Raw genomic sequence first — 18,180 nt, forward strand, 5'->3', positions numbered from 1 at the left:
TATTTGCCAGCGTGAATTGTCCAGCTTGGGACCACTAGTTGCCCCAGGACAAGTAGCTAAGATTTTGTATGACATCTGTCATAGGTAACAGCAATGCTACCTACTAGCTCCCTTCTGTATAGGGGCCATATATCCACAGGCAATATACTTATGCAGCTGCTGCTGGAACTGAGCTATTTGGGCAGAAGCTGAGCATGAACTCCAGAAACCTTAATCAACCAGAAGTTCAAACTGTTCCTGTCAAACAAAGGTAAAAGGAGACAGAATTCAGACATTTTTCAGCTAGACTGCTGCAGGATGGTGTTGCTGTTAAGACCTGCTCAGTTTTCATGGGGTACTACAAAGAAAGAGCAATAGGTCACAGAAAAGTAAACAATTGAACAATCCTTAGATACTGCCGCTGAGCTGACCATTCTTAGAGCTTCTCTGGTTGAAGCTGCTTCAGGCAGTCTGCCCAGAGCATAGCCACATAGCCTACTTCAAGCATGATTAGAAGTTTAGTCACAAGAAATTAAGCAAGGCTCATATACTCATCTTACTCAAAGCTGCCTTTAGAAGGGTATGGCTCACTGACCTAGATCCACATACGCCAGATGATAGCCAACCTGTAGAAAGATGACCCTGGGGTTTATAGGCTAAGTTGCCTCAGCTATGGCAGCATATGCCCAGTTGGCCATACTAAGTTTAAAGAGGTTTATCTTACAGAAGACTGGCTAGGGCTGTGCTTCTAGAAGACCTGAAGTTTTAAACAGCCTCTTGTTGCTAGCAGGAAGTGTGAATATTGGCAAAATATGAAGCACTGTGAAGTAGTCTGAAGGAGTCCAAGCCATCTATACCTATGAATGCTTTTGAAAGGCTTGGTTTCCTCCACATGCAGCACATAGGAAGTAAAAGTTTAAGAGAGCTACTCAAACAGAATCCTGACCTGAAGTCCCCACATTTCACGTCAACACCCATTTCAAGAACAATCCTATTGAGTCTAATATTTCTCTAGTGCTCTGGATGAAGAGCTCCAGTAGATGAGTAATTTGCAATAGTTCTGTGCCTGAAAACTCAGATTGTCATTTTACATCTCACAAAGTCTTGCCATACAGCAACAGCTTGTTGTATCAGACATCTTTATTTGCTGTGTTGCCCAAGTGTACAAATACTGAATGTAGTTATAGAAATTCAAAATATATTGTAGTAGAAATCTGTCTGGGAAGTGGAATGTTAAGATATTTACTTTATAAAATTACTACACTTATATAAGTCACTCCCACTTGCAAGTTTAATATATCAGGGCTATGAAGAGACAGATTACTTTATGATCCCACAAAAAAGGAGTTCTTCTCAGAAAACATTTTCTGCTAGATGAAGTCAGTCAACAGCAAATTGTTTTCTTACATTTGACTCATTTTGAGTTATCAGCCAACAGGATGTTAGCTACATCCAGACAATTCATACACAATTCGGCTTTCATTTATACCAAGAAAGTCAACGTATCACTATCAACATATTTAAGTATTAGTTAAACAATCTCAGTGACAATATTTATTTTAAGCTAATGAAGTCAAGCCAATAAGTTGCCCCTGGCCATTGAGTGCAATTGATGCTTTTTTCACATTTTCAGAATAAGGCGCCTTAGTTCTTGAACAAGTCAATACAGCTTTGCAGGAGAGACACATTGTTCTGGAAAGGAAGAGAATTAGTTTCAGATGAGTATGACCGATAATTTAAATCCTGCCTTCCACAATGAAGTGGCTTCCAAAATAGTAAGTCCATCCCAGGATTTTGTAGCCTGTGACAATGCTAAAGGGCTCATACTGCAAAGACAGGCATTCAAGCAGTAAAGCATCAAAATCAGATCAGAGTCTGCAATCTGCCTCTTCCTGCAGGCCTGCAACCATGACTCAGTTTGTGGGAAGGAGAGGGACAAGAGACAGCAGTAAGTTTTTAAAGTGGGCCAAACTGAGCATTATTGTCAAGCCTTTTATATGTCACATTCAAGCTCAGCGCTGAAGTAGCTACCTGTGAACTCCAGGACTCTCAGGGAGTGGGAAATTAGACTTTCCTTCTTCAAAAGGAGCTGAAGATACAGTTACCTCTTCCTGACTCTTCCTGCTTTCTCTACACTAAATTAACAGACCCTGCAACCTGTGTACACTTTCCTGGATTAAGCTGGCAGTACATGGTGTGGTCTCCACAGCCTACTTCAAGCCTGCTCAGTAAAGCTTGGCAGAGGCTGCTACAAAGCCAGTGTTCTCCTTCACTGACAAGCCAAGTGAGAAGGGCTGACAGCTAGATCACAAGCTGCAGGATGTGCTCTCACAGCACTCAGGAACACTTCAAGCAGCAGCTGCCTCTAGATGCAGGAGGTGTCAAACCCCACAGATGAGTCTGCCTGATGGCAAGTTAGGCAAGCTGTTGTGTACTACCTGCAAAATTGAGACTTCTTACTTGCAGTGCAATAGGCTGATGTCCTAGGAGTGACAGGTTGAAAACAGACTTTCTGCACAGGACAGATAACTGTCAGTATTTGTTCTTTGTATGCACTGCACCTATAGCTTTACACTTCCTTTCCTTCCCCTCTTCAGATCTCAGCTGAAGAGCCCAGCTGTTCTATTTTACACTTCCTAGTTTTAAAGGGAACCCAGCAAATCCTCCAAGTTACACAGTACTCACTTCCCTCAAGCTATGCCTGTTAAATTCCAAAAAGAACACACCTTTGCATGTTTTATTTCCAGTTCTGCCATTTCTATTAGGTTTTTGCGGAATGCTGCTATTCTCTTCTGTTTGAAGCTCATCAGTTCTGTAGGGAAAAAAGAACAAAGAAAGATGAGACATGCACAAAGTGTGACTGAATTTTCAGTAATGCCCCTTATGTTTAATGAGTTCTGTGGTACAGCTCTAGTTACAGTATTTGACCACAAAAAGGTTCAAGAGTTAGTCTTGCTGTTCCTAGCCAGAAATGCACTCATCACATGACACTGACATCTTGGTGAGGAAACAGCTTGTCTAAGACAGAAAGGTTTTGTAGAAAGACAACTGGAATAAAACAAAAGTAAGCCACCACACAAGCTCTGTGAGAACACAGAACATTTAAAAACCAAGAAGATTAAAGGAGTAGCATGTGTACCATGAAAGCATGTTTCCTCTGTTTTATATTGTCCAAAGGCATCTGCTAAGAACCAGTGTTTGAAACTCTGTATGAGGCACTCAGCTATACTGGGACAGAGTAAAAGCCTGTTTGCACAGTTCTAATTGAGATAATCAGAAGCCTGAATAGTTACCTTCAGGTGGAGGCTGAGAACAAGAGTTCGGTCTGGAAAGCAAATTCTAGGGGCTTATAATTAAGGTTGGTCTAGTACTGACATTGCTCTGCCTCAGACAATCATTCTTGAAAATATTTAGCTGCATTAATTTTACAGGCATCTATACTGCCCTTGAGATTTTCAGACTACTTGCTTCAGAAGAGTGCTCAGAAGCCTTCAGTAGCTGAAGGTCAGTTGGAGACACAGACTGCATTAAGATCTCCCTTCAGCATAAACATAGCAAAGCCTGTTTTACCTTGTTTTGCAGATTCTGAAATCTTTTCAAACTTCTGACAACAATCCTGTTGATGTGCCTCAGCCAGCCTGACGTCCTTGCTCTTTAGCCTGGCTTTATCTAGAGCTTTGTTCGAATTTTCATAATCAACAAGAGCCCTTGTACGTCTGTACAGAAGATCCTGAAAGTAAACAGAAATAGTGCATCAAAGCCTTAAGGGGACTACTTCCCAAACTGAGGTTACAACTACCTTAGCAGCAGGAGGTTTCGCTTCTTTCAGCGCCAGATTCTGCTTCTTCAACAAGCTATTATAACCTGCTATGCTCTTAGCATAGCAACAGGAGCCTTTCACCAGTGCAGTGCCAAGTTTTCAGGACAGTCACTTGTGCCTTAGTCAAAGAAGTCCAAGGGCTACTGTAGACATCGCTTCTTCCCTTAAAGTAGCTTTATCCTTTTATGAGGTGGGCCTCTCCACTAAGGAGGAATAGCACTTTCTGAATTCCCTCAGTCTACTTCTAAGAAGGGATACACTATCATTTAATTTGTTGGAGATCTGACAGTGAAGCTTGAGCAAAGCAATATACTAACCTAGACATGAGAAGCAGTACAGGTCTCAGGACCAATTCCCTTCTAATCTAGCAGCAGTATAGTCTTGATATCTAAACAGCAGTACACCACACAGAGAGCCCGTAGCAAATGTTCCAGGGTACATGACATTAGAGGTATGACACTAGGTGAAGAGGCCCATCAGGTTATACCTAGATACCATTTCTCAGCATAGTCACCCCCTTGCCAAGTCAAGTATTGATTAGAAAAGAGTTGCTGGCAAGGCTTTTGCAGTCACATCAATCTAGCAAACCCCTCTTGGAAGTCTAGACTCCAATAGCCTTCACATGTTACTGCATATTCATGACAAAGTACTTTAGTAGGTGGGATTTACTTCAAGATTTGTAATTAGTCATCATTGGTTTTACTGACAAGTCAAGTACTCAGGCAGGGGAAGGGTTAGGGCTGCAGACTCAAATGGTTTGCTCTAACTTACTTACAGATTATTTAAAGAGTTCTTCCTCTCTACATGCCAGAGAAAAACTGGTTGGAGATCTTAAACAGCCCTTCTGTAAGTGGGCTGGACTGCAGCTAGCCAATATATAGCTTCTATATTCTGCTGTGGTTTAGGACTGCCAGGTTTCTTAAGCAAAGCAAGGGTCCACCTTCCTGTCATCTTAAAGCACAAAGAAAACCATGAGCAAGTCACGATGCCTGTAATAAAACTAAGCTTCAAAAAGAAAACTGTTCTCACCTTAGCAGCTTCTATATTGAGCATGTAGTATCTCAACAGTTCAGAGAGCTTTAAGTCTTCATCAGATGAAACTCTACTCTCTACCTTCTGCAGAAAAGATGAGATAGTTGGTATGTAAGAGGAAACAGCAACATCCAGATTCAGAGATTCCCCCCCCACCAAAAGCTTCTCTTACCCTGAGTTTCTCAAAGAGTTCAGCAACTTTCAACAAGTACCTAGGGGAAAAAAATGCATAAGGAAGTTTTAGATACTTCTTAGTCTGATAAATGCCAGGATCAATTGGCAGGAAACAAAAAAGCTGGAGGCTGGCGTTTACTCCTGCCTACAGGCCCGGACAAGGGCTTGAAAAGAACTCAGGTCTAGGCAAAGACCTGGACAAAAGGTTCAATGCAAGAGGTGCTGGATTCCAGCCTAACAGACTAGTACAGTTGAGCAGCTAGACACCATTAAAGTAACAACACTGATCTCTAGGGCATAAAGGTCTTGTGGAGAATTTCCCTACTGCTACCCTCCAAGAAGGATGAACTGTCTTATTTATTCAGCTATATACTCTGTTTTAATAAGATCTGGGTAAACTGAGAGCAGAGTTTAGAGAGGTGGAAGAATTCACCTCAGAAAAGGTGACTAGGTTTCTGTAGCTTAAAAAACTCCTACTATTCTGGAACTTTAAAGGTCCAGGAGATAATACAGGCCTAGTGTAAGCTGTGGTTGTATTTAACAGCATATTAAAACACAGATACATAACCCCTTTCTCCCATATTCTCTGGGAGTTTGTGACCTGAAAAAAATTCAAGGAGACTTCTGTTTAGAAGGAGCTTTGATGACCAGCACAATTCAGCTCTAAGGCACAACTGGCAAAAGATCAGCTAGCTAAGAGTCAGATGCAATTGATAGTTTTAGGTCTGCCGCACCAGGAGCATCAGAGGAAAGAAAGTTTCAGTGCCACTTGCTTGCAATTCAAGAAACTCAAACCAGCTATGACTCAATCCCCTGGATTTTACAGAAGGAACTTGATATTCCCAGACTCAGGATATGTTTATGAACAGTTAGAATTGCTTACTTTTTGATAACCGTAGGTTCTTCTAATGCCAGGCTGTTCAAGCAAGCTGAAGTATAAATATAGTCATCTGCAACATCTGCAAGAACAAGACAAGGTTTTCAGGCTGAAATCAGCAAGACTGCAAAGTCTTTAGAAAGGTCTTTGAAAAGATTCACTTTTATGAGATCTTGTCATCTTATCTGCTTTTGCACATGCATCCTTGATTCTGTTGTAGTAGTTTACAAGAAAAGTCTTCTCCTGCTCAAAAAAGTCTTCTACTTCCTGAAAGAGAGTAGGACCTGTTAAGTCAGTTACATTACCACAGAATACAAGCTCTTCCTTGTTTTGGGAAGGGCCAAAGAAATAACCATAGCCACCTGAGCATTACACCTATCCATCTGTACTGAAGAACAGAGTTCAAGACAAGATCCTCAGCCAAGGGTATGACAAACCAAGCTGTTTGGCAAGGTTTTTTTGCAATGAGGGTAGACTTGACACTCAACTAGTGTCAAGTTGAGTAACCAACAAGCAACCAGTAAGTTGGTATTGGACAGCCCTTAGGGCTACCAACTGCTGGAATTTTATTTCCCAGGCCTGCTGCAACACACTAGCTAAGCAGTAAGCAGCTTACAAGCTTGCCTCATATCCCCACCAAACATATGTACTGTAATGTTTCATGACATTGTGTTTAGGACAGCAATTCTATTAGAAAGAGCTGCCATGGCAACACGATAGAAAAGCTGAAGCTGGACCAGTTACAGAAGTCTTTGGTATTTGATCTCATCTAGTGCAAGCAGAAGCCCATAAATCATGTCTGTTCAGAGCTCCAAGGTAGACAAAAGCCATGACCACATTTGCTGAAGGTGTAATTCCTTCCTCCCCACCAGTACCAGGTGTTAAGGCAACTCTTCTGCATCCACCAGAAACTTTAAGTATACACTTAAATTTTTAACAGCCTATAGCTTTCAATGTCTTATTTCTACAGAAGTCAAAATTAATATAGGCTACTCCACCCAACTTGGGACAGCAGTAACAAGGAAGGTTAGCATTACTAACCAAGCCTCACGCACATCAAGACTGAAGCAGACATAACTAACTTCCCTGGAGCAGGAAGAAAGAAATAATCAAGATTAGGGTAAGAAAGAGGTAAACCAACTACCTTACCTTGACTCCAGAGAAGAGAACTTCATCAGCACTCTTTACCACACTTTTTAAAAAGCCACCAAACATCTCTTTTGTGTTTTTCCTCCGAACACTCAGCTGCAACACAGAGGCCAAGACAGCTTTAAAGTTATCCCAAGGGGGGAAAAAGAGACTATTTTGACACTTGCAGTGCAGTAACTTCATTTATAACTAGCATATGACAGAGCAGGCTGATTTCCAAGCTCTCCATAATACCTGTATAAGCTGTATAAACATGGCTTATGTAACATATGGCTTGACTACAAGTTGTTCAACTATTCTGTGCCACAGGTTTTTCCCATTCCCAGAAACAGCTAATTTTCTCCTTGCATATCTTGGATCAGCATCTATCACTCATAATTAGGTGTCACAAAAGAGATGCAGTACTAACTTTAATACACCTTCATTCTTCCATTTTAGGACCATGCAACACAGCACAGGTACACCTGAACCATACTTGTTCCTAAGATAAAGACACACAATGTTGGCTTCCTAACCAACTTCACTAGGATTAAGAAACACTATGAGATTTATGGCAGAGAAAGGTCTAACTGTCAGGCTTTCATCCTTTAATCATCTCACAGAAGTACCGGCAATATCTGCTTGCTGGTGTTGCACATAGATTTACATAACATTCTGACTGGGCCCAGAAAAAGTGACAGCACTCCTAACATATTGCCTCACTCAAAGGAGATAAAGTGTCTTACATCCTGGTCATACTCCAGAAAAACATGAAAATTGCGATCCTTGCTGAGCACAGGATGAGAAGAAATCCGCTGAAGGAAGATTTCATGTGACGATACAGTCTTCTTGAAGACAGCGAGGTATTCACTGAAAGGAAAGAACAGACTGAGATCCTCTCTTGTACTGCCTTCTTCAATATACAAAGAATTGCTTTAAGTTTAGCCAGTGACAATATGCAACTGCACACTTCTGAAATAGCTAGCTACTGATAGAGAAGCTATTTTCAATCTCTTTAGGAAGTTTTCCAGTTTGAGAGAAACTTTTGCCAGCTCCCCAGCTCCAGGATTTTAAAGATTATGCAGCAGCAGACACCCTTCAAAACAGTCACACTCAAGATCAGTTATCACCAAATAGGTTGCTCTCCCAGGAGGCTTCTCTAAGTGCAGCTTTTGGCAGTAGACTCATTCTACTTACGCTTCTAGCTCTTGCTTCATTTTGGCAAACTCTTCTTTTGTCATAGACACTTCTCCTTCCCCTAGCTTCTGCATCTTCTCTCTGGGACCATCAAAGTCAGGCTTTGAAGGTGCTGGAGGTATCTAGCCAAGGAATTGGTTAGTGATAGATGCTAGCAAATAAAGTTTTCCAAAATTACTTCCAGCTTCCTCTGGAAGGAGGCCCTTTTGCCTGGTCATGGCAAGCCAGGAAGGCTCTGCACCCAGGAATTCTAGAGGCATGTTGATGTCTAGGTCCCTCTTCGCCCCTCCCAGGTCTGTGCTACCCCTGCCCCAGGAGGAAACCAACCAAGAGGAACAACCTCTATAATCCACCCCATATCCAGCCATCTTCTGTGGCCCACAGGACCTCCTAAAGAATCATGATAGGAAAGACTATATTTAATAGAGTATTTCACTGTGTCATCTTCAGGCAGATATTAATACAACCATAGAGTCAGGGACTCTGAGTATCAATCTTGTTTTGCTGCTCCAAGCTATACGGAAAGTTAACAAATCCACCCCACTCAAGTTGTTTGGGAATTAAGGCAAAAGGAAGGATACGGAATACCCAAGTCATCATAGTAACATTGGTAAAGCAAACTTCATGCTCTTATTAGTATGCACTTTAAATTGCCATTGTCTTTCATTTAGAATTAAATTTTTTAGGAAGTACTTACAATGAGTCCTGCATACTCTTCAGTTTCAGTGAGCGTATCATGCAGCCACACAAAGTCTTCATGCTGCCTTGTAACTGAAAACTCAGGGCTTTGAAAAGCTGGCAGTGTAGTCTGGAAGAGAAGATATAGAAGCCCTACTGTTTTGTAAATTAGTGCTTTTAGAAACAGTTCTGTCTGTTTCCAAAGGAAGCTATTTTGCCTAGTAAGAGCCTCGCCTACTCCCTTTTAGCTGAGCTGGCACTCATTTGAGAGCCTTACTACTATTTAAAGAAAAGACACTGTTGTGGAACAGCATTAATGCAGTTTATTTTGTAAAGTTTCACAGTAGCTGGTTTCCCCACCCCTACCCCCCAGCCTTCTGGTGTCAAGCTAGGATTCCTTAGCAAAGCCAATTTAGTATATCAGCTACCTTGTCTCTATTTAGACAGTGTTCAGCCTTAGGAAATCTGAAGTTTCTGCATATATATACACACCCTCAGGCCACCTTTAAGTGGAGAACCTTCATCTAATTAGATTTCCTTCATTGCCAAGCCCATCTTTACAGGTACGTGTATTACAAATACACAGATTACTTGCATAACATTTATGAAGACCTCTTTCTACCCCACAATCTTACCTTAGTATGTACAGTGAACTTCACTCTGTCCTTTTCACTTAGGGCATCGGGTATATCAATTTGGAGAGAAGGATCAACATTCAGGTCTACAGATACAGACCTCAGCTGCAACAGAATTCACAGTATAAGCCTTGTTCAAGCATCAAGTAGGTTTAGTGAAGCTAGACTGGTCATCAGCTGTCAACAAGAACCACACTGCACTAAACTGCTGCCTCCAAGAACAGCACATATGGGCAAGCATGACAGCCTTGACACTACCTGGACATCACTGCAACAAGCCTTTCCTTCCAAACACAGGAAAGGAAAAAGCCTTGTTAGCTTAAAGTCTAAAGAACCAATCATTACAGTTTGCACTAGAGGTATTTGGCAAGTCTTATGTCAAAAGAAGCATTCTCCTTCTAGTACTTCTCCAGCTTGTTTACTTGGAGCACATCAAGCCAAGGCCTATTATGCCATTTAGAAGATAGCAACAACCCTAATAGTTCTCTCCATTAGCCTGTGCCTCCACAATATGTGGCACAACAGCTCTTAAGAGCCTAGCCTTGTGATCCGTTTCCTCACCCTTAGATCAGAATGCTGCTTTAATCTAAGGCAAGAAAAATGAAGTGATTTTACCTATTACAAGCCATAAGCAAGAGCCTGATGCTTTCTCACCAGGCCCAGACTGGTCACCACTGCCATTCTGATCTCCCCAAACTACTGCACATGTTCCAGTAGCTGTTCTGACAGCTGCAGAGGCTACATTCTCTCTGATCCTAGAGAAAGGGGGACACAAAGCCTCTTTAGGCTCCCATAAAGTCTGAGCCAACTGTTTGCCAGAAACAGGAACAAAACCCAAGAACACTGTGGCGCTATCACTGCATCCGTTTAATCTTATTTTCAGGATACCTGGCATCATATTACTCATTGCTGCTAGAATGCACATTTACTGTTAAAGAAAGCCCCAATAAGCTGATACAAGAAATAGCCTCAATGATATCCAAACTTTGCTTTACAAACAGCTATTTATTGCTTGTAACTGCAAGTCTCTTCCTCTCCCAAATGCAGGTTTTGTCTTACCCTTTCTAGACAGAGCTTTGTGTCTGGCAACATCTTAATGCTATTTGTTTCTACTCAGAGCAGCTTGGAAGATGTTTCTGAGCATGCTATGTGAGGCATCCTTTACAGGAGACCTCAGAGCCTACCAGGTTCAACAAACACCAGACTTGCCTTCCCAGTGCTTCAGACAAGCCTTAAACAGAGCCAGCATCTTCCTTCAGGGACTTACTTCTTCATTCCAACAGCCTACATCCAGAATATAAATTCAACTGTACTTAAACTTTTCTAGAGCAGTGGAATAGCCTTCTCAGTTGAAGATGCTCTAGGTTACACACCACTAGCATCCTCAAGTTATAGTCCTACTGAAATTCCTTACAAGGACAGAGCTTTCTGACTTAGAGCAGCCACCAGCCCATTTCTCCCTCTGGTTTACAGTTTGAACTTTCTTTATCAAGTCATACTTCACTGCTTGTACCCAACCATTGAAGACAAAAGGCTTCAATTCCCTACATGACCTCAGAAGCAAGCAAAGAAGTTTAGGCATATCCAGCATAGATTACCAAGATTAATGCATACATCCAAGTTCTTACATCAAGTAGAATCACGTATTTAGGTACCAAATAATAGACTTTTACAAGCTATTAAACACTGGTGATCACCAGCTTCAGTCATCAGTAGTCCAGAAGCATGGAGAAACCTTAACCTATCATATTATAGTGGTTCCTATGCTATGAAACCTGTCTTCTAAGAGGCCCTCCCTTCAGTGCTGCAGCCTAACAAATAAGAATTATTTTCTGCATAAGAGAGAAATTGCCAGAGATCAAGGTCACAACACAGGAAGTTTGCCGAAGAGTGACTGTCAGAGCCAGGCTGAATCCCAAGGTTATCCTTTAGAGATAATTCTGAATGCCTTCCCAAGGAAGCAAGCTAGAGAACTGGGCCACAACCAATATTGTTTCACCACCCTGCAGCATACTAGTGCACAGACCCCACCAGCCCGGAGCTTGCCCCTACTACCTGCTAAGCATGTTTCAGCACTGAAGCCCACAAGCAAACTGTGCCAGACAACATCTGAACAAGCCTGTCATATCACAGATTGCTTGAATGCTGCCTTAAGCTTCTGTAAAGCTACATAAGAACTGTTGAGAGGTTGCCCTTTGTAAGGTGAATCTTTGCTTCCAAAAGCTTTGGAAACTCCCTCCCCCCAGTCTGGCCATCTGTGTACTGCAGTCCAGATCTGGTAGATGACAAGTCTCTCTGGCTGCCTGCAGAGGACACAGCTGTCAGGCTAGCATGCATTTGCCTCTATCCAGCCTGCTCCTGCCTAGACTCCCCTACCACTGATGGTTACTGCTATCATCTATGATCGGGCTCTCATGCGTAAGTGAGGAATACCCCAGTCACTGTACCCTCATCCTTCCAGCCACACTGGAAAGAATTCTACCTGCTGCATACTAGCTGTTAGCTAGAGTTAGGAGGAGGTAGGTAAGAGATACACCTTTAAGCCTTATGACTATGGAGAGACCTCATACACAGCACACTGAGCTTCCCATTCTGACTTCTGCAGGACAGGAGGCTTTTATCCCATCCTGGGTATTGCCTTGGCAACGAGCAAGAATGTTGAGCTTACAGAGCATGCCCTGGAACACAGTTCCTAGCAGTCCCAGCACCGCTCGCATCCAAATGGACATGGTAGGACTCCAAACACAACAGGGACTCCAACAGTATAGTCACTTCTCTCCAGTCACCCCACGGGACAGATTATTACATTCCTCTACAGGCATGTGTTTCTGGCACTTGCTAGGAAGGCACAGACCAAACAGCACAAAGGTGCATGACTCAGAGGTCACTGACACTGGTGTAAGCAGAAGCTACCCCATTTGGGCCCTAGAGGAAGGATAGGTAGAAGGCCACCATTTAGACATTAGTTTCACCTGGAGCACAGCTCACAGTCTGTTGCCAACTGAATGAAAGGCAAGTTGGTCAGTGTTTCCCAGCCAGATAACACTAGCAGCCAAAGCAGCAAGATGCAGACCCCAGTGTTTTTCATCCTGCTTACTTATCTTTACTGTCCAAACAGGATCAGCAGTGCTAACAATATGAACTGCTGAGTCTAGAAAGTATGATAAGCCAAAGGAAACTGCTTCCTCTCAGCTAAACTAAGGAAAGGATTACACAAATCAGCCAGTCCTGAATTTGTGAACTTTCTTATTAAGTCTTGTGGAGAAAGTAACCCATGATTAGATGCTGTCTGCACACCCCTCCATGCCTAGTAGTTGCCTGCACAAGAGATGGGCAGGTATAGACACAAGATGGTACTGCTTTGTCTGATTAAACCAGTCCATGTCACAGGCATTGCTCCCCTGCACTAGCACTATAAACTGCAGAGGCAATGGGGCAAGAACACATAACCTACAGCTTCAACAATCCCCAGGAAGGCTACTGCAGGAGAGCTTATTGCCCCAGCAGGGCCTTATTTACACAGAAGCAACTGTGAGTCAGCAGCCATGCTCAGCTGCGCACTCCAGAGCAGTGTGTGCTATACATACAGCCCAAAGTGTGAGAGCAGCCCAGAAACAGGACAAAAGTCAAGAACACCCCTATATACAGTGATGGGATTCTGCCCCTCAGGACTACATGAAGGCACTTGCTAAAAAAAAAATCTTCTACCTCTCCTATCCTAAATATCTGCTCTAAAGGTACATGACCCAGCCTATACTTAGAGGCCACTGCAGGCTAAAACATCAAGCATATCACTATTTGACAACAGCACAGGATTGTCACCACTACCCTTCAGGAGTCTGGTCTTCAGTGAAGGACCTGAAGCCATATGAAACAGAGGCTCATGAAAACCACTGGTCTGCTCTAGTCCTGTGAAGGTCACTGTGGGCTCCTAACTCCAGGCCAGAGACCCTTAGGATTACACAATCATGGCAGCAAGGCTCAGACTACAAAGAGAGCATACACACAGTCTGACTTCAGGAGGACAGAGTGCTTTGTTTCCCTACAGAAAGTGCTGGAGCAGCATTTCTCCACTGAACCAGAAGCAAGAAGCTCCCCTCTTGTTACCACAGCTCTATAAAGCACTAACCCAGTGAGCACCTAAAGCAGATGTTTCACACCAACACAAGCACCTGCTCCTGCAGCATTAGCAGCTCATCATTCAGGACCTTTCATTCCACCATCCCCCATCCTACAAGCAGGAACAAAGACCAACTTGCTTATGGTCACATGAAGGCTGTGCAGACCAAAGGAATTAGACTTTCATCTCCAGGCCCCAGGCTTGTTCCTGGATCACAGCAGGCACCCAACCCAAGGCCTTCCCAGGAAACCACTCCATCTTAGCTCTCTGGCCTGCCATGTCTGGCAGCAACTTCATATCTGGAGGCATTTCTCTGGTATGACATCATTGCTTCTTTCCTGCACTCCAGGCAGTGGGCAGCAGAACTGAAGTTTCCCCATGCCAGTTACCAGAAACCAGTCTGTCACCCCACACCCTCGAGGGGATATAATCCAAGCTCAGCAGCTGGCAAGAGATTATTCCTTACTTGCAGCACATGCCCAAAGAGGTACAGAGGATGGTGACTCCCGGAGGAGCACAGTGGGGAAACAGCTGGGTTGGGCTGCAAACTGAAACACTCACCCAAACTCATCACAGTGCCCCCACTTTCACCTCTCATTTCCCTTTCTCAGAAACAGCTTAGAGGGTTCTGGTTTGCAATGACTACAGCAACTGTTACAGCTGCTCTGATGCCTTCCACTTCTAGGCTCATGCCTTTTGTATTGGGATCCCCAGGGTTTCTTAAAGACTCAAGAAGAACTTCTCCCTGTTCAGTAAAGATACTGTCCACCACAACTGTCTGACCTGGTAATGAGAACAAGACATCAAGCAGTGCCCTCCAGAATAACACACAGTCATCATATTGATTAATGTTTCTAGGCTTCAGGACCAGAAGACTAAAAATAGATATTATGGTACTAATTAGGACACAATGATAATCACCTGATCTGGAAGCCCAAGAGAAGAGACAGCAGAGAGCATTGCTGTGACAAATCCAGGTAGAGTTTTACAGCACTTGCTTTTTTTTCTATTGCTTAGAGATGTTAAAAAAAACAACAAAAGAGTTGGATCATTGAAGTACAATCCAGTGATGACCATCAGCTACCCAGGCTTCAGCTTGACAGACCTAAGTTTCTTACTGGGCCTCACCCAATGCAAACACATCTTCATGCTTGCAGGCATCCAGTGGAAGGATATGCCCTCAGCCACCGAGGCCGCTCACTTCTGTTGAGTGGCCTGAACGGCTGCTTTTAAAGTTACGCCCTTTGCAGTTTTAGCATCAGCTCTAGATGACTCGATGTTACTTCTGCATTCTAACAAAAGAATCTGCCAGTGCAAGCAGCCATGTACAACATCTGATTGCTAGTGAAATAAGAATCTGTATTTATTCGCAAAGTCAGATTAATCTGGGGTTTTCCACATAGCTGGGCTCCCAGAAGGAGCCCTTCCACAAGGACTTACATGTCACAGAGCCTTCTGCTTATTGTCAGCTACCTTATAAAAACCCTCTCCTCTTACTGATCACCTCCCTGCTGTCATTCAAGCAACAGCCACAAACAAGACTTCAGTAGTAATTACATCTGCCACTACCCAGAATCCATTACTTTTTACAGAGTAGTCTTTCTAATTAAACCAGTTTAAGTGCTCTCCAGAGAGCACTAAAAGATCATGATGTTTTCTGGCAGTTTATACAGAGTCCTCAGTTCCAGAGGACCTTGTTTCACCACCCAGGAGTTAAACAGCAGACTTTCAGAGTTATCTGGCCTGCAAATATTAGCAGCATTAGGTGCTGGAACTACCTTTCAGTCATATTCAGCACAAGTAGCTTAAGTTTCCCTTTAATCAAGATATTAAAAATATGTCTGAAAGTACACTGCACGCATGCAGCAGTAAAGAGCCAATACAGTAGATATGAAGCTTTGGTTTTGCAGCCTTGGTGACAGACTTGCTGTTAGCTCTCTGACATTCAGCTGAAACAGTCCTGAAGTAGTCTGAGTTACACATAACAAGGAAAATTGAACAAGTCTTCATGCTGCTACTTATGCTGTAGAAAATGCTTTCCCACATTTGTGACTTTGCACTGTAGAACTCGTGATGCAATGACTGAATTATTTTGCTTAAAACAAAGATAAAGAGTGAATAACAGCTCAATTTAGTCGCATTGAAACGGCATTCCTCACCAAGTGCAGTGCTTGCCAAGTAAGCAGAAGGCAGCCTCTATAGCCAGAGCACCTGTTGCCACTGGCTGTGCAATAAGCTGGCCTGATCACTTAGCCTTCCTGTCAGAGGGATTTCTGCATCACCCTCTGCAGGAACCAAGCAGTCACACACCTCCACACAACAGGAGGGAGCTGTGGGAAAGACACTATCAACATTCAAGGATCCCATATTCTGAGCAAAAGCCTCTCTATCTCACCTTGCTCCACACAGGACACCTCCACCCAACCCACTGCTTCCTCAGCTCAAAGGGTCAAGCAACAGCTTTGGCAGCACAGGCCAAATCCACCCTGCTGCAGCAGTCTGCCTGCAGAGCACAGCCTTTGGCTAAGCACTTTTAGCCCATATGCCATCTGTAACATGAAGCATGCCCAGCTAAAATGGAAACTGTGCAACAGAAGCAAACCCCTAAGCCACAGTCAGCATCTACAAGAATGTTTTGCTGACCTTGTGCAGCAAGGCTGGAGCTAGAGGTAGGAGTCTCAGCAATACAGCCTCACCATGCCCTCTTCACCTCCCATGGATCTGAAATTGTGTCATTAGCCCAAACTGCTGGGCCAGCTTCCTGAAGGCTATGCATCCTTGACAGTACATTACCCTTACTCGGTAGCTTTCACCTTGCTAGCAGTTCATCTCCCTACTTGCTTTTGGGCCCAGCAGCATGCAGAAGCAGTTTTCTTGCAACGAATAAGCAAGATCTGGTAGGCTCTCATTCTTTCCAGAACACGTAGCAGAAGTTGTCCAGCACTGAGAACCACTGTTCAGGACTGATAACAGCAAGTCCCAGGCTATGACGTGCCATTTTGTCTTCCACTGACTGTTCTGAGAAAGAGGGGCTACAATACTCACTCTCAGTATTTTGATCTAGAACAGTTTAGCTGCAGACTGGAGCCTTTAAAATACTATCAAGCCATTGACATTAAGAAATACCAGGGTATTTGCACAAGCTTAGCTTGGCAGTCCCACTACTCAATTTCTGAAGTGCCTTTTCCTCCCCATGACAGATTACACCATCTTTCCCACTGCACTTCAGTCACCCTTATCCTACCCTCCCTTCCTCTTCCTACAGATCCTGATCCTCTCCTGCTTCGCCACCTCAGGGTCAGTTTTTAGTTTGTACATACCAATGATTCCTATTCAAGGTTAATACCTAATGAAGCTTCCTTTATAGGCATAGGCTTTATCTACTGGCCACACACCAGTTTCATGTTGCTGTTTCATTACCTAAACAGGAACAGACAAGATAGGAGTATTTCTATCCTCCCCCCTGCTGCTGGAATCCCAAGACAGCCCTACCACCTGAAACAAGCTAGTTAATCTTTGGCCATTGAGCATTAGAGTTTAAAGCTATTCCAGCCCTCACTGTGGGAGAATTTCCCCTCCCCCCAATATTCCTGTCTGCTAAGCTAGAACGGGCACATAAACAAAGTTACCAATTGCTGCAAGACAGATGATATTTTACCTTCCCCTCCACCCATCACCTGCAGGTCCTGCAAGCCTATGAAGACTTGCACTCTGTATTCTCAAATGGCAGAGATATATAGTTTACTTAAATACTAATAGTAAACTTAAATACTAATAGTTTCACATGCAGCAGAAAAAAGGTTAACGCACTGGCTAGTTCACAGCTCAAAGCAATTAACTAGAAAACACTTGTTCAACAAACTTTTGCCTGTTCTACTGGATCAAAATAATTTTAAAATATTAAAATGCAAAAGAAGCACATGAAAGGAAGTTATCTAAAAAAGGTACAGGCAGGTGTATCTCTAGCCCTCAAGTCAGCTGACATACATCTTCCAAAAAGCTGAAGAAAACACAGGCTGACAAGACTTGTGCACCCTTAACCACTTAAAACACAAGTCATTTTCCTGTAAGTGAGTTAAGCTTATTCACAATGCAAAACTACATTCAGATGCAACGGTATGTAAATCAAACAGGCAGCTCACAGACTGTTACAGGGCTGTCTTATCTTCTATTCAAGGTGTGCTGGGGGTAGTTATTAAACCAGGTAGACTAGGTAGAGTAAGCCAGGCACCTTGTCCAGTATGAGAAAAAATTCTAAACACACACACATTAATTCACAAAGTTCCTGTTTTAGCATTTAATTTGCATTTCATCGGAGAAGTTGGGAGTCTTAACATTGGGTAACACCCCATGCTCCAAAGACAAGACATAAGCCTCCTCAGCACTTAAAGCTTCAAGACTACTACTTCGGAGAAAGGAAAGCCAAGTCAGCTACAAACACGACAACCAAAGGAAAGAGGCATCACAGCTGAAGTGACAGCTGACAGACTAAATAACACAGGCCACACAACCAGGAAGGCTGGTCACAGACACACAAGGC

The 18,180-nt window shown here is 43.2% G+C and overlaps 1 protein-coding gene across 4 annotated transcripts in view; it reads right to left on the reverse strand.

The window, feature by feature from the left end:
- Positions 1 to 18,180, reverse strand: part of SNX5 (sorting nexin 5) — a 39,030-nt gene that overhangs the window by 20,241 nt on the left and 609 nt on the right. The window contains exons 1-13 of one of the 4 annotated variants that reach the window (XM_052805486.1): positions 14,562 to 14,615; positions 9,521 to 9,625; positions 8,905 to 9,015; positions 8,208 to 8,329; positions 7,757 to 7,880; positions 7,032 to 7,127; positions 6,044 to 6,149; positions 5,889 to 5,964; positions 5,004 to 5,043; positions 4,829 to 4,915; positions 3,550 to 3,709; positions 2,706 to 2,791; positions 1,102 to 1,671 (exon numbers count right to left, since the gene is read on the reverse strand). In XM_052805486.1, coding sequence (XP_052661446.1) covers positions 1,624 to 1,671; positions 2,706 to 2,791; positions 3,550 to 3,709; positions 4,829 to 4,915; positions 5,004 to 5,043; positions 5,889 to 5,964; positions 6,044 to 6,149; positions 7,032 to 7,127; positions 7,757 to 7,880; positions 8,208 to 8,329; positions 8,905 to 9,015; positions 9,521 to 9,625; positions 14,562 to 14,600 — 1,200 coding nt within the window. In that variant the 5' untranslated portion in view covers positions 14,601 to 14,615 and the 3' untranslated portion in view covers positions 1,102 to 1,623. Of the gene's footprint in view, positions 1 to 1,101; positions 1,672 to 2,705; positions 2,792 to 3,549; positions 3,710 to 4,828; positions 4,916 to 5,003; positions 5,044 to 5,888; positions 5,965 to 6,043; positions 6,150 to 7,031; positions 7,128 to 7,756; positions 7,881 to 8,207; positions 8,330 to 8,904; positions 9,039 to 9,520; positions 9,626 to 14,561; positions 14,627 to 18,180 lie in introns of those variants that run through there. The other 3 variants (XM_052805490.1, XM_052805488.1, XM_052805489.1) reach the window with 3 other exon arrangements.

Source organism: Harpia harpyja, chromosome 13, assembly GCF_026419915.1.
Source record: "Harpia harpyja isolate bHarHar1 chromosome 13, bHarHar1 primary haplotype, whole genome shotgun sequence".
Lineage (NCBI taxonomy): Eukaryota > Metazoa > Chordata > Aves > Accipitriformes > Accipitridae > Harpia > Harpia harpyja.